Raw genomic sequence first — 15,635 nt, forward strand, 5'->3', positions numbered from 1 at the left:
GCAGGTCAGAGGCGAGGAAGCCTGAGGTGAGTAACTCACCTCCTGACTGCCCAAAGCCTGTCCACCATCTACAAGGCAAAAGTCAGGAGTGCGATGGAATACTCTCCACTTGTCTGGATGAGTGCAGCTCCAACAACACTCAAGAAGCTTGACACCATCCAGAAAAGAGCAGCCCGCTTGATTGCCACCACATCCATAATCATTCACTCCCTCCACCACCGATGTACAGTGGCATCAGTTTGCACCATCTACAAAATGGATGGGAGGATGGACCAAGTGAGATCAGATAGTGTGCAACCCGGGGAGGATGGACCCAGTGTGATCAGACAGTGTGTACCCCGGGGAGGATGGGCCCAGTGTGATCAGACAGTGTGTAACCCGGGGAGGATGGACCCAGTGAGATCAGATAGTGTGCAACCCGGGGAGAATTGACCCAGTGTGATCAGACAGGGTGTAACCCGGGGAGGATGGACCTGGTGAGATCAGATAATGTGCAACCCGGGGAGGATGGGCCCAGTGTGATCAGACAGTGTGTACGCAGGGGAGGATGGGCCCAGTGTGATCAGACAGTATGTAACCCGGGGAGGATGGACCCGGTGGGTTCAGACAGTATGTACTGGAGAGAATAGACCAGGGCCCTGCCCTGGCTCTCGTTGGCTTGCTGAAATCCTCATCAGTGACTTTGTCTTCTTGGGACTTGGCACACGACCTTCCATCTTCCAGCCCCTCTTCATTTCCGCGAAAATGTAGCTGTCCTTATCCTAACTTACAACAATTCCTGTTCACCCATCCTGTCTGTGCTTTCTGACCTACATTGCATCCTGTTCCGACACAACCTCGATTTTCCAAATGTTCCCTATCTCTCATCTCCAGCGCTACAATGTGTTGAAACGTCTGTGCCCTGCAATTCTGGGCTCTTGCGCACCCTCCATTTCTTGCATTTGCCATTTGTTGCTTGCCTTCAGCTGCCTGGGCCCTAAACTTCAGAATTCACTCCATAAAACACTATGCTTCGCTACCTTTCTCTCATCCTTTACGACACTACTTAAAATATACTTGTTTCACCAAGCTTTTGGTCACCTGTTCAATGATCTGCTTAGGTGTCTTCGTTACAAATTTGGTTTGCTAACACTCCTGTGCACAGAAAAAGCATCTACTGCCGTTGGCTGACTTGCAAAACATGTATGGGATAACACCAAGCCGGCCCTTAGGACCAAGTTGATGGTTTCGTGGGCATGTATTCTCAGCACTTTACTGCATGGCTATGAAACATGGGAAACTTATAGCAAACAGGAAAATCTCAATAATTTCCATCTTCGTTGTTTGCAGAGCATTATGGTTATACCGTGGCAGGACAAAATCACAAATGTGGCAGTCCTCTCAAAGGGAGAGCTCCCAAGTGTGTTGGTATTAATCAAACAGAGGTGGCTCTGGTGGCTCGGACACATCCGCAGGATGGAAGATGGTCACATACCAAAGGACCTCCAGTATGGTGAGGTGGCCAGGGCAAGATGACAAGCTGTGCTTCATGGATGTTTGCACATGTGACATTAAGGCCCTACATGTTGACTATCGCACCTGGAAATCACTAGCTGGCGAAAGAGGGAAATGGCGACACATCCTGTGGATTGGTGTGCACTACCATGACAACCAGTTGCTAAAGCAGTTTGGCAACGGGTGCCAACGCTGAAAACAACAGCTCACAGCGTCACTTGGCAGCTTCACATGCAGCACTTTTGGCAGAATCTTAGGAATTCAGAGCCTTCAACAAAGGTGCACCAAGAAACGACACTCCACCTAAATGGATTGTGTTGCTGCAGGTCATCCCCTTTTATAGATGGAAGGATGTCAACCAACCATTAATGACCTCGACGAGTGTACAGGGCAGAATTTCAAAATTTGCAGATGACACAAAACTTGAAAGTATTGTGCATCTGAAGATGGTCATGATAAACTTCAAGAGAAAATAGACAAGCTGGTGAAACGGGCAGACAGGTGGCAGATAAAATTTAATGCAGAAAAGTATGAAGTGGTTCATTTTGGCAAGAAGAATGAGGGCGGGCATTATCAATTAAAGGGTAGAATTCTAAAGGGGGTGCAGGAGCAGAGGGACCTGGGGTATATGTGCACAAATCATTGAAGGTGACAGATCAGGTTGAGAAAGCAGTTAATAAAGCATATGGGATGCTGGGCTTTATGAATAGGGGCATCAAAGGAAATTTTATAAAACTGTATAAAGCACTTGTTTGCCCTCAACTGGAGTATTGTGTCCAGGTCTGGGCACCACCCTTTTGGAAGGTGTTTTGGCATGAGAGAGGATGCAGAAAAGATTCACCAGAATGGTTCTAGGGATGAGGAACTTCAGTTACATGGATAGATTGGAGAAGCTGGGTCTGTTCTACTTGGAGAAGATTATGGGAAGATTTGATAGAGGTGTTCAAAATCATGAGGAGGCTGGAATTAGTAAATAGGGAGAAACTGCTACCATTGGCTGAAGGATCCAGAACCAGAGGACACCGATTTCAGGTGATTGGCAAAAGAAACAACAGTGACTTGAGGAAAATCTTTTTTACGCAGCGAGTGGTTAAAATCTGGAATACCGTGCTTGAGAGTGTGGTGGTGGCAGATTCAATCAAGGCCTTGAAAAGAGAACAGGATAATTCTCTGAAGAGAAAAGAATTGCAGTGCTACAGGAAAGGTCAGGGGAGTGGAACTAGGTGATTTCCTCTTGCAATGAGCTGGCATGGACATGACAGGCTGAATGGCCTCCTTCTGTGCTGTAACCATTCTGTGGCTGACATACAAAATCCATCTCGCTCTCACACACACACACACACGCACACACACACTCAGCACCAGGCACTGACAGATACAGAATGAAACCCACATTCATACGCAGTCCCAGCAACAATGAACCCCTTACTCACACACAAAGAGTACAAAAGACCTATAGATACAGAATGAAACACACAATCACACATAGTACCAGAGCCTGACAGATACAGCATGGATCTCACACTCAACCACAGCAGCAGAAGCTAACAGATACATAATGAATCCACAATCAGACAGTGCCAGATACAAAAAGAATCCCAAACTCATGTACCGTAACCAGAGACTGACAGATCCAGAATGAATCCCACACTCACACAATACCAGAGCCCAATAGATACAGGATGAATCCTACACTCTCACCGAGTACCAGAGACTAACATACAGAATTACTCATACTAACAGAGACTGCCAGATACAGAATGAATACCACATTCACACACAGTGTCAGAGACTGACAGATACAAAATGAATCCAACACACACAGCCACAAACACAGAAAAGTATAAAAGACCAATAGACAAAGGAATCCAACACTCTCACACAGTTCCAGAGGCCCACCTATACAGAATGAATTACAGATGTGTAAACAGACCCAGAGACTGTCAGGTACAGAAATAATTCTGCATTGACATATACCACCAGAGACTGAGAGACATGGAATGAATCCAACACTCACACAGTTCCGGACACTGACAGATATAGAATGAAACACACATTGGCACACAGCACCAGAGATTCACAAGCACAGAAACAATTCTACACTCACACAAACGACCAGAGACTGACATACACAGAATGAATTCCACTCTTACACATCGTACCAGAGACTGACAAATACAGAATGAATACCCACTCAAACACATTATCAGAGAATGATAATAACACAAAAGCGATCAGATTCACACACAGTACCAGAGGCTGACACATACAAAATGAATTCCACTCTCACACACAGTACCAGAGACTGACCGATACAGAAAACTACCATAGTCACATACAGGCCCAGAGATTGATAATGAAAGAATTAATCTCACACACAGTATCAAAGATTGATAGATGCAGAATGAATCCCACACACACACTGCACCAAAGATGACAGACACAGTATATGGATGACACTAACGTACTATACCAGAGGTTTGAGAGAAACAAAATCATCATACACACGGTGTGATCTCACTGGGTCCACCCTCCCCGGATTACACACTGTCCGATCTCACTGGGTCCATCCTCCCCGGGTTACACACTGTCTGATCACACTGGGTCCATCCTCCCCAGATTACACACTGTCCAATCTCACTGGGTCCATCCTCTCCTGGTTACACACTGTCTAACATCAGTGGTTGGGAAATCTAACATCAGTGGTTGGGAAACTATCGGAAAAATTTCTGAGGGACAAGATTAATCTCCACTTGGAGAGGTAGGGATTAATCAGGGATAGTGAGCATGGCTTTGTCAGGGGCAGATCCTGTCTAACTAACTTGACTGAATTTTTCAAGGCAGTGACTCGATGTAGAAATGAGGGTAAAGCAGTTGATGTAGTCTACATGGACTTCAGTAAGGCTTTTGATAAAGTCCCGCATGGGAGATTGGTTAAGAAGGTAAGAGCTCATGGGATCCAGGCAAAGTAGGCAAATTGGATCCAAAATTAGCTTAGTGGCAGGAGGCAGAGGGTAATGGTCGAGGGTTGTTTTTGCGAGTGGAAGCCTGTGACCAGTGGTGTACCGCAGGGATTGGTGCTGGGACCCTTGCTGTTTGTAATGCATTTTAATGATTTAGATCTGAATATAGGAGGTAAGATTAGTAAGTTCGCAGATGACAAGAAAATTGGAGGTGTTGTAAATAGTGAGGAGGAAAGCCTTAGATACAGGACGACATTGATGGGCTGGTAAGATGGGCGGAGCAGTGGCAAATGGAATTTAATCCCGAGAAGTGTGAGGTGATGCATTTTGGGAAGACTAACAAGGCAAGGGAATATACGATGGAAGGTAGGACCCTAGGAAGTACAGAGTGTCAGAGGATCTTGGTGTACTTGTCCATAGATCACTGAAGGCAGCAGCACTGGTAGATAAGGTGGTTAGGAAGGCATATGGTATCCTTGCCTTTATTAGCTGAGGCATAGAACATAAGATTATGAGGTTACCATGAAGCTATATAAAATTCTAGTTAGGCCACAGCTGAAATACTGTGTACAGTTCTGGGCATCACGTGATAGGAAGGATGTGATTGAACTGGAGAGGATGCAGAGGAGATTCACCAGGATGTTGCCTGGGCTGGAATATTTCAGCTATGAAGAGAGACTGAAAAGGCTAGGGTTGTTTTCCCTAGAGCAGAGAAGGCTGAGGGGGGACCTGATTGAGGTGTAGAAAATTATGAGGGGCATTGATAGGTTAGATAGGACGAAACGTTTTCGCTTAGCGGAGGGGTCACTAACCAGGGGGCACAGATTTAAGGTAAAGGGCAGGAGGTTTGGGGAGATTTGAGGAAAAAAAATTTCACCCAGAGGGTGGTTGGAATCTGGACCGCACTGCCTGAAGTGGTGGTTGAGGCAGGAACCCTCACAACATTTAAGAAGTATTTAGATGAGCACTTGAAACGCCATAGCAGACAAGACTACGGGCCATGTGCTGGAAAATGGGATTAGAATAGATTGGTGCTTGATGGCCAGCATGGACATGATGGGCCGAAGGACCTGTTTCTGTGTTGTATAACTCGATGACTCTATCAATGTTGAACTACTTAGAGATAAAAGGCAGATAATTATCTGAAGAGAATAACAATTTCGGCCCACAGGGAAAAGGCCGGATGGTGGGACGAGGTGAGTTGCTCTTGCAGAGAACAAGCACGATCAGGACGGGCCGAATGGCCTCTGCTGTAACCATTCTATGATTCAGATGAAAGGTCACAGACCTGAAAGGTGAACTCTGTTTCCCTCTCCACAGATGCTGACAGACCTGCTGTGTATTTCCAGCACTTCCTGTTTTTATTTCAGATTTCAAGTATTTTCCTTTTTATTTTTATGATTTCATTTTCCCAAAACAGAAATTTAACGGAAACTGCGCGCGATCCGGGCTGTGGGGAGGGGGCGGGGCGCTGGAGCGGAGCATGCGCAATGCCGCCACCAAGTCCTGCATAAATTAATGCAAAGTGATTCCTGACAACGCTGGTTAGCGCTGACGTCATCAGGCTGCGCCGCGGTGCACACATGCGCAGACGGGCTCCTGCTCAGGTGCATGTGCCACAGCAGTGCCAACTCGCGGTAGTGTTGTCAGCAAGTGCAGCCCAATGGATTATGGTCAGTGCAGATCAATGTTTTTTGTAATCATGGTGGACATATAGTTTAACAAGTTTAACAGCTAGCCATAAGCCTTACATTCTTTTTCCTCAGTGGAATACTTTTTGGTGGTGCTTCAATTCTTTTGAAAAATTGCCCTGCTGGCTGTTCTATGCCTGATTCGTCATCTTGTAATAGGACTGCACCGACCCACAGGTCATTAGCATCAATCACTACCTTGAAGGGCTTTGTAAAATTTGAAGCAGCCAACACTGGTTCAGTTTTCAAAACTGCCTTTAGCTTTTCAAAAGATGCCTGGCATTCCCCTGATCTCGCTACCTTGGTTTTCTTTTTCTGTAGCAAATCAGTTAGTGGAGCAGCTACGTCACAGTCTGCGACTTTGGACAGCTTCCAGGACTAAAGATGGCACTGCTCAAATAATCACATGGAGGCAACCGAAAAAACACATGTCAGCACACAATGGCGGAGTGAGAGAGTGAGGGAGCGGGCCAGAGCACGGGCTGGGGCCAGAGAGCAGGCCGGGGCCGGGGAGCGGGGGGGCGCGGAGCGGGCCTGGGTAGGAGTGGAGCGGCTGGCGAGTGGGCGAGTGAATGGCGTGGTGACAGAGGGGAGCAGAGCGGGCCTGTGTGGAGCGGATGGGCCAGTGACGGAGGGGAGTGGAGCGGCCAGAGTCAGCAGCGTGAGGTGAGGTGGGGGGGGGGGGCGGGGGAGGGGGAGTGCGTTTTTCTGCGCATGCACCATAAATTTGCAATGGCAAAAGACGTACTTACCCGCACCAGGCGACACCAAGGTCTTCAGCCGCTCGCTCCCCGTGGCTCTCTACGGCCTCTCGCTTCCTGCCCTCTCCATACAGCTATTCCCTCCAGCTGCAGATCCCCCATCCAGCCGCTTTCTCCCTTACTTCTCAACTGTACTTCAGGCATTGCAGCTGTTTGGTCCCTGCCTTTTGCATCCCCCTCTTCAGGAACTTCTGAATTTAACTCCCTCCCACTACAGCCCCACACCCGCTCTCCTCCCCACCCCCCTCTCTACCTCTCCCACCTCCCCCTCTTCTCCCCTCTTCCCCCACCACCCCCCTCTCTACCTCTCCCACCTCTCCCTCTGCTCCCCTCTTCCCCCACCACCCCCTCTCCTCCTCTCACAACCCCACCTCCCCCAAGGACCACAACGCAGTTGGATATCTGAAGTGTAGTTGCAAAGTCGGGAAAATAACATCAAAAACCTCAACAATTCCAGGTTTAATTATTGAGAAATGTTATTCAGTTCATTAAACATTCGAGGCACTGCTGTGCATGGATGCATGAGTGTTGTGTCGCCAGCATTCCCATAAGACAGACAGGCCGAGTCTCTGCTATGCAGAACTAAAGAGATTGTTCCTGCAGAGTCTTGTGGTGAATGAACGCTTGGCTCTCTATTCCACTACTGTATGGTCCTTGTGAAGAAGGCAAAGTCAGAAGAGTCTGAGCTCAGTCTATTCTTGGTGAATGTTCCCCAAACGCATCCCAATGTGCATTCCCAATTCATCCATAAATGCAAGGTTCCTTTCCACATCGTGACAATTTCCACAGCATGATCCAGTTGCCTTCATTGCTCGAATGCATGTTTTACATGAAAAAAATAAGCAATGAACATCAGTGTCAGAGCTTCCCTCCCTATAATGAAATTACCGTTCAGCATGCTTTATGTCCTGCAGTAAAGGCATGTACTGATAACACCACCAATGATTCACTTTGTGCCCACCTCAGCTGTAGGAGTCAGGATGATGTTACTGCCCCGATCTAGTGATAGTTCAATGCTGCTCTCAGGGAAAACATGAATGATGTGAGGGTGCTGGAAAAAGAAGCACATTTCTTTTGGACTATGAACATAAAGCAGGCCATTCAGCCCACCTGTTCCCTGCTAGTGGTTATGCTACTCCTGTGCGTTCCCATCCACTTCCATTTAATCCTGCCTACTACTATCAGCATCACTTTCCATTTCTTTCGTTCTTATCGACCTTTGCCTTAAAGCAACATTGAGGATGGAGAACGGTGTGGCTGCCCTCCCACTTCGCCAGTTGTTTACACCGCAAGAGCATTCACATTTGTGCTACCACTGGACATGGCATGCTTGTTTCTTTTAGTGCTCAGACTCTTCTTACTGACTGTTCCCCAAGTGCTTGACCGCTTTGGATGCCCTCTCTGCTTGACAGGCAGCAGCTGGCAATTGCGAAGTCTCACAAGGCTCTGCATGGTTGTTTCACGGGCGGATGGGGAAACATGTGGCTGTGTGTCCATGTCTTCTTTCTTCTTTTTCTTTTGGGCCTCCTTATCTCGAGAGACAATGGATACGCGCCTGGAGGTGGTCAGTGGTTTGTGAAGCAGCGCCTGGAGTGGCTATAAAGGCCAATTCTGGAGTGACAGGCTCTTCCACAGGGTGCAGGAACAGAGCAACTTACAACAGGGACTGGAGCACATGTACTGCCTGCACAAAGCCCCAGACAATGGAAAGGATTTTAGTGCAGTGCAGTGGACTGGAGCAGATGCAGTGCCCCAGACAATGAAAATGTTTTCAGAGCAACTTACAACAGGGACTGGAGCACATGCAGTGCCCCAGACAATGGAAATGTTTTCAGAGCAACTTACAACAGGGACTGGAGCACATGCAGTGGCCCAGACAACGGAAATGTTTTCAGAACAAGTTACCTTGGAGCAATCTCCTCTTTCTGACAAAAATGAAGCAGACTGAAATCTTTAAAATGACTAAATAATTGCGAGAAAATGCCCGAGGAAACCTCTCCACCTTCCACTTTCAGAAACTCGCGCCGAAGCTTGACGCATGCGTGAATATCTGAAGGTTGACGCATGCATGAGTTCCAGTTGGCGTTGCACAAAGCGCATGTGCAGAGGCCGACCAGGCGCATTGTCTGAAGATGAACACGTCACGTGGTGACGTAATCGGCGCATGCGGTAACCATTCCTGGCAAGCCGGAACGCAGCGCATGCGCAGAGAGCGGGAGACCGTCTGCACATGTGCGCACCTCGGCGCAGCCTGATGACGTCAGTGGCGGGACCAGCGTTGTCAGGAATCACTTTGCTCAATCAAAGCATTGATATCATTCTGGAGTCGACAGCTATCAACTTTACTATCGACTACATGACCAATTTGTGTGACATCTGCAAATTTTCCAATAATGCCTCCGACATTAAAGTCCAAATCATTAATATATACCACAGACAGCAAGGGAGTCAACAGAGTCCCGTTGAACGCTACTGGAAACCGCTTTCCATTCGCATACATATCCAACGGCCACTACATTTTGTTTCCTGTCCCTGAACCAATTTTGGATCCAGCTTGCCACATTCCGCTGTATCCCATGGGCTTTCATTTTTCTGACCAGTCTGCCATGTGGGAGCTTGTCAAATGCCTGATTAAAATCCATGTAGACCACATCCACTGCACTACTCTCATCAATCTTTCCTGTTACTTCCTCAAAAAATTAAATCGAGTTAGTAAGACATGATGTTCCCTTAACAAATTCATGCTGACTATCCCTGATTAATCTGTGCCTTTCTCACTGGCAGTTTATCCTATGTCTCAAAATTGATTCTAATAATTTATCTACCACCGAGGACAAGCTGACCGGCCTATAATTATTTGGCCTATCCCTCACACCCTTTTTTAACCAATGGTAAACTCTTGCAGACCTCCAATCCTCTAGTATCTCACCTGTTTCCAGTGAGGATTTGAAGATGATCCTCAGAGCATCCGTTATTTCCTCGCTGGCTTCCTTTGACAACCTTGGATACAATCTGTTCGGCCCTGGTGGTTTATCCACTTTCAGGGATGTTAGACCCTCTCGTACTTCCTCCCTCATTATGCTTATCATATCTAATATTTCACACTCCTCCTGTTTTATTACAATGTTTGTGTCATCCAACTCCTTTGCGAAGACAAAGACAAAAGAACTCATTAAGAACACTGCCCACATCATCTGTGTCCACGCATAAGTTCCCTTGTACATCTCTGATCGGCCCTATCCTTTCCTGAGTTATCCTCTTGCACTTAATGCACTGACAAAACATCGTTAGGTTTTCCTTGCTTTTACCTGCCAATAATTATTCATGTCCTTCCTTTGCTTTCCTAATTTCTTCTTTTACTTCACCCCTGCACTTTCTACACTCCTGAAGCCTTTCTACAATATTAAGTTTTTTTGTGACCTCCATAAGCTTTCTTTTTCTGCTTAATCTTATCCTATATGCTTCTAGATACCCAGAGGGCTAGAGAGTTGGCCGTACCACCCTTTATCTTGTTTGGGACATGCCTATAGAATCTCGCTTTTGAATGCCTCCCACTGATTTGCCACTGATTTTCCTTCAAGTAGCTGTATCCAGTCCACTTTCGCCAGATGACCTCTCAGTTTTGTAAAAGGTCACCAGCTCCAAATGATAACCCATTCCTATTCCATCCATTTTTCCAGCTTCATTATTGAAGATTAAATCTAGAATTGTGCCCCCTTTCGTTGGGCTTGTTACGTGCCAGTTAAAAGATTTCTCTTGAATGCAGTTCAAGAATTTTGTGCCCTCTGTGCCCTTCACACTGTTTGTATTCCAGTCGACATTCGGGTAGTTGAAATCCTCAACTATTATTGCCCTCCTGTTTTTGCACTCAAACATGTGCCTACATATTTGTTCTTCTATCTCCCTGTCTCTATTTGGGGGTCTATAGTACACTCCTAATAGTGTGGCTGCCACTTCGGTATTTCTCAGCTCAACCCATATGGCCTCATTGGACGTTTCATTTAGCATATCATCCCTCCTCACAGCTGTTATTGATTCCTTTAACCATTAATGCTGCACCAATTCCAAGTTTCCTTCCAAACCACACACCTTTCATTCACTGCTGCTGGGATAAAATACAAGAGCTCCCTTCCTAACAGCACTGTGAACAGACCTTCGCAAATGGTCAGCAGCTGTTCAAAACGGGACTCACTACCTGCTCCTCACCGAAAATTAAAATGGACAACAAAAGCTGGGGTTTCCAGCCACGCCCATGTCTCATGAATGAATAAATAACGTCTCACCAATTTATAACAGTAGGGTCTGGTTACTGTTGTGCTGAGAGCTCAACATCCTTTGATGCTGATTTATAATGATAAGTTAATTGTCTGGACAACCTTTGCTACTGAAGTTTGTGAAGTAACTCTACCCATTAGTGTTTTCGCACTCCATTGTTCGAAAAATCTTTTTATATGTGTTACTGCTTATTAATCTCCTGTGTGCTAAACTTTAACTTGCAGCTCTAATTTGTGACTGCTTAATTTGTTTAGTGCATGAAGTTGGGTTTGGATTCTTCCTTCTCATTTGCGAGAAATTTTCTCACTCAGGAGCTTGGGGATAAGTTAATCGATGGTTAATAAATTGCATTCTTTTTGATCCGAACTGGGTAAAATGCAACAGAGATCGTGAACTTAGTCAAACATTATTCATCCCTCCACCTACACTGGAACGTAACCACCTAACCCAACCGCCTCCCACCAATCCCAGACAATTCCTTACTCAGGAGTTAAAAGAGGGAATGTAGGATGTGTCTGATGTTTCAGCTGTTATCTTTCAGGATAGCAAAACGCAGCTGTTTTACAAAAGGATCTCCACAACTTCGGATAATACTTGGATTCACAGCACAGGATATACAGGATATTCCATGCACCTGTTGCAGTGTATGAGCACAGTAAAAATGCACGATGAGAATTACGCTATTTGAACTTCATTAAGGTGCAGGAAACTGAGTTGTCAAGTTTTTTTTGATTTATTAAATTAGGGACAGGTATCACAGACTATCCCATTACAAACTGTCAGGATAAATTTGCGAATTTCTATAATAACGTTCAGTATTAGAATTCTCATTCTCTTCCACACTGAAGTATATGACGTGTCAGGAGTATTCCATTTCTAATTTCACATTTTGTAGATCATTATGATTGAACTCCGTGTCGCAGTGATGAATTTGTAAAAAAAACTTTGGCCATCCCCTCATCATCATAAAACTGACATTTTATCCGAAGGAATCCTATGTTCTAAAGATATAAAGCGTAATTTTGTATAATTTATTCAAAACTGGAATTGTGAAGTCCTGGAAACTTTGCCAACTATGGAGTGGGAAATCTGGCACTGCACAGAGAGGTAATTATATATTGAAAACAGGTTATGGACAAATGGCAACCTGTGAGGCTATTGGAGCTCTGGCATATTCTTGTTAACAGATTATTAAATATGTTTGGTTTAATAGAGGGTATCTCAGAATGAATGAAAATCATGCCACATAAGTAACACTGGAAAAGCATTGATATCGTTTCTGTGGGATTTGGTCATTTAAAGCAGTCTAACTGTGCTGGGTTATTGGATTACAGCTCTGTCCTCCTCTTTCCACAAACACTTAAATTCTTTTCTTCAAGTACACATCTGTTTCCCCTTAACCTTTCCTCTAAAGCAAAGAATTCCATGCTCCAACAACCTTTGCATAAAGAAGTTTCTGCTAATCTCTCTGCTTTGTGAACATGTTAAGCTGATCACCTTTCTCACTGACTAACCAACTAGGCAGAAAAATCTCCCTCACTTCATTTCACCAAAACTGTGCATAATATTTAAATCCAGTATTAAGTTTTCTCTTAGTTTTCTCTTCTCCAGTGTATATCGATGCAATGTCCTGTTTTTCATCATCAATACCGTTCTGATCCCTGGCACCACACAGGTGTGTCTACGTTATCTGCTCTCTGCTCGAAAAGCCTTTCCAAAAGATGGAAGATATATCTAGTAGCCTAATGGCGGCCTTAGCAGCTTTTTACTTGTTTACTCTTGTGGTTTTACCAAATTTTTGTTGTGTTTTTTTTTCTTGTGTACTTTGCACCAGGACAGTCGTTTTCTCAGAAATTAGCATTTGTGTCCCTTGAGGATATTGTTCATCCACACCCTGCAGCTCCTTTTCATTGAGGAGGTGCTCCTATTCTTTGGAGTTCCTGGCAAATTGAAGAGAGATGGCAGATGAACAATTTGTAATTGATTCAAACTTCTGGGTATTTATTCTATTATTTTGTGGAATAATGTGCCAACACATCATAAGCTGATTATTACCAAAACTCCTTTCTGACTGTCTGCAGACATTCAGTTAAAGACCAAATGTTCAATGTCAGTTTGACATTTTTTTGAATTTGACATTTTTTTTGCATGTATATAATAGTTAATAACTTTATGATAAATTATTTATTACTACATTCCTTTAACATTCAGTTTCGGAAACTGGTACAGGATAGCAATACTAGTACTCATGATACTGTTATCAACTGTACAAGATGAAAACAGCAAGCTCTATCTATGATGAGTGAGAGACACCAGTCAGTGGACAATCAACATTTCAATTCAGTATCTGGGGCAAAAGAGGTTAAACGTCACATTGATCAGTGTCGAGTTCTGACAGTTTCCTCCATTTGAAAACTTCCCTGAATGTTACCAATATCGACGATCGCAGGACCTTTGTTTCTGCACTAAGTGAAGCCTTACTGATTAATTTATCTTGTGTGCCCAATACCAGTAGTTCGAAAGTAAGGTGGTTCCCTCTGTTACCCACATGCATGACGCCACTGCTAAAATCCATCATTGTTATCTTTGAAACGTGAACTTGAAATGTGCTGAATTTACAGGAATAAGTTATGTTTACTCAGTGAATGATGGGTGAAGAAAGAATGTAATGAAGGGATAAAACGTATGGTACAAAATGGAAGAACAGTGCGCAAAAGAGCTCATCGAATTTTCAAATTTCAAAAAGAAGGACCTTGTACGGTAGGAAATGAATTGAAATTGAGCTTCAGATGTGAACAGGCTTTCTGTAATTTTATCTGCATTTTCTAACTAATTTCAAAAGTACTGCCCGGGGAGATTTCAACACATTCTTCAGCTCTTCTCTGAATTTTCTCTGGGTCACTACATAAATACATGGGTTTTGAATACAACTCAAACATTTAAGGCATGTTCCAGTTTCAGTGGCGATATATCCGGGGGCCCTGCGGTCACCACGGTCATTATTGGTGTCGGTTAGTCTGGTCGACACAAAACTCACGGCAGCTGTCAACCACAACAGTATAAAACTGCCCGATACAGTGAACAATAAAATAATGGATTTCCTGCGATTCTCCATTTCTGAATCACTGCGATTCTCACTCCTGTTACCCTGGAGTTTCCTGCGGGTTCTATTGGCCACTAAAATACGTCCAATGGTTGAACAATTAAATGAGACAATTAAAGTAAAAGGAAGCCAAACGAGCCAGGCGCTGTAAAACCAGACACACGCTGTACCGAGTGGTGAGGAAAAAAATTCCACACTTGCCCGACAGCCCCACTGCACCTTGTTAATTGTTTGCTGAGGTTCATATGCAAATAAAAAGAGAATGTTCTTGAACAAACACAAGAAACAGAACACTGTTATAACCACGCCTGCAGTTCTTGCAGTGCAATATCTTGTTTTAAACTTCTGGAAGCAGACAGCTACAAAACGATCAAATGTGAAGGAGACTGTGAACCAAACAGATAAATCAAAGGTGATAGCTGTTATGTATATAACAATGCTACACACGGGGGTGTAAGACAGGAAGGAAAGTGGAAAGTGATAACTAAAAATACGATACACCATTACATTGATGATCATGACCAGGAGATCTGCTGTTGCCATGGCCACCATATAAACAGAAATACATTTGGAAAGACCACAGTTTCTTCGGGAGAGAATCACAATCGCCACCAAGTTCACTGTAAAAAAGAGAGACGAGATAAATAACATTTTAGTGGCTGTTTGAAATATATATGGTGATATCTCTTAACAGCATTTTACTCCATTCAGTATGATTTAATCAGATTAACTGTGAAGTAATTTCCTGGGAAACCTGACCATATAATTTAATGAGCTGTTGCAGCCCTCACTGTGCATGGGTGACACTTGATTCTTTCTATTGGACCTTGAAAGAACATTACGACACCAGTAAGGCTATCAGATTAATGGAAACAGAGAAAGTGTGGATACCAAGTTCACGAGTTTGCTCCGGTAACCACCGATTGTGTAATGCTGACATCGGAGAAACATGTTATCTTATTCAACATGCAGTATAAACAAAGTGATAGTTCATACAGGTGACGAACAAATAGTTTATGATGGCTCACCAAGGACACCCAGGGATGCGAGAATGGGGTAGTAAATGTCTTTCATCAGCAGAATAGCCGGTTTCCCCATTTTATGTGAGAATGGATGGAATCTGTAGGAGCTGAAAGACTGGTGCACTTCTGAACTTGTACAAGGGAACCTATATTTATACTCGCTTTAATCCTCCAAGGAGTCAATCTGCTTTAATTATAATTAACATTGGTGGTAGTCATTTCATAAATAAACTCAGTAAATTGATTTCTGACATTTCACATTTGGGAAAAGATTAACACGATGGCAATTTTAAAACACAAAATTAAAACATTATTTACAAATTGAA

The 15,635-nt window shown here is 44.2% G+C and overlaps 1 protein-coding gene across 1 annotated transcript; it reads right to left on the reverse strand.

Moving 5' to 3' along the window:
- Nucleotides 1-13,996: 13,996 nt before the first annotated feature.
- Nucleotides 13,997-15,385, reverse strand: LOC137385249 (probable G-protein coupled receptor 139). The gene is made up of 2 exons (XM_068060234.1): nucleotides 15,316-15,385; nucleotides 13,997-14,907 (listed from the first exon to the last, which is right to left on the reverse strand). Exons 1-2 carry the CDS (start codon nucleotides 15,383-15,385, stop codon nucleotides 13,997-13,999), a joined length of 981 nt encoding a protein of 326 aa, XP_067916335.1.
- Nucleotides 15,386-15,635: the final 250 nt, after the last annotated feature.

Source organism: Heterodontus francisci, chromosome 28 (genome assembly GCF_036365525.1).
Source record: "Heterodontus francisci isolate sHetFra1 chromosome 28, sHetFra1.hap1, whole genome shotgun sequence".
Taxonomy (NCBI): domain Eukaryota; kingdom Metazoa; phylum Chordata; class Chondrichthyes; order Heterodontiformes; family Heterodontidae; genus Heterodontus; species Heterodontus francisci.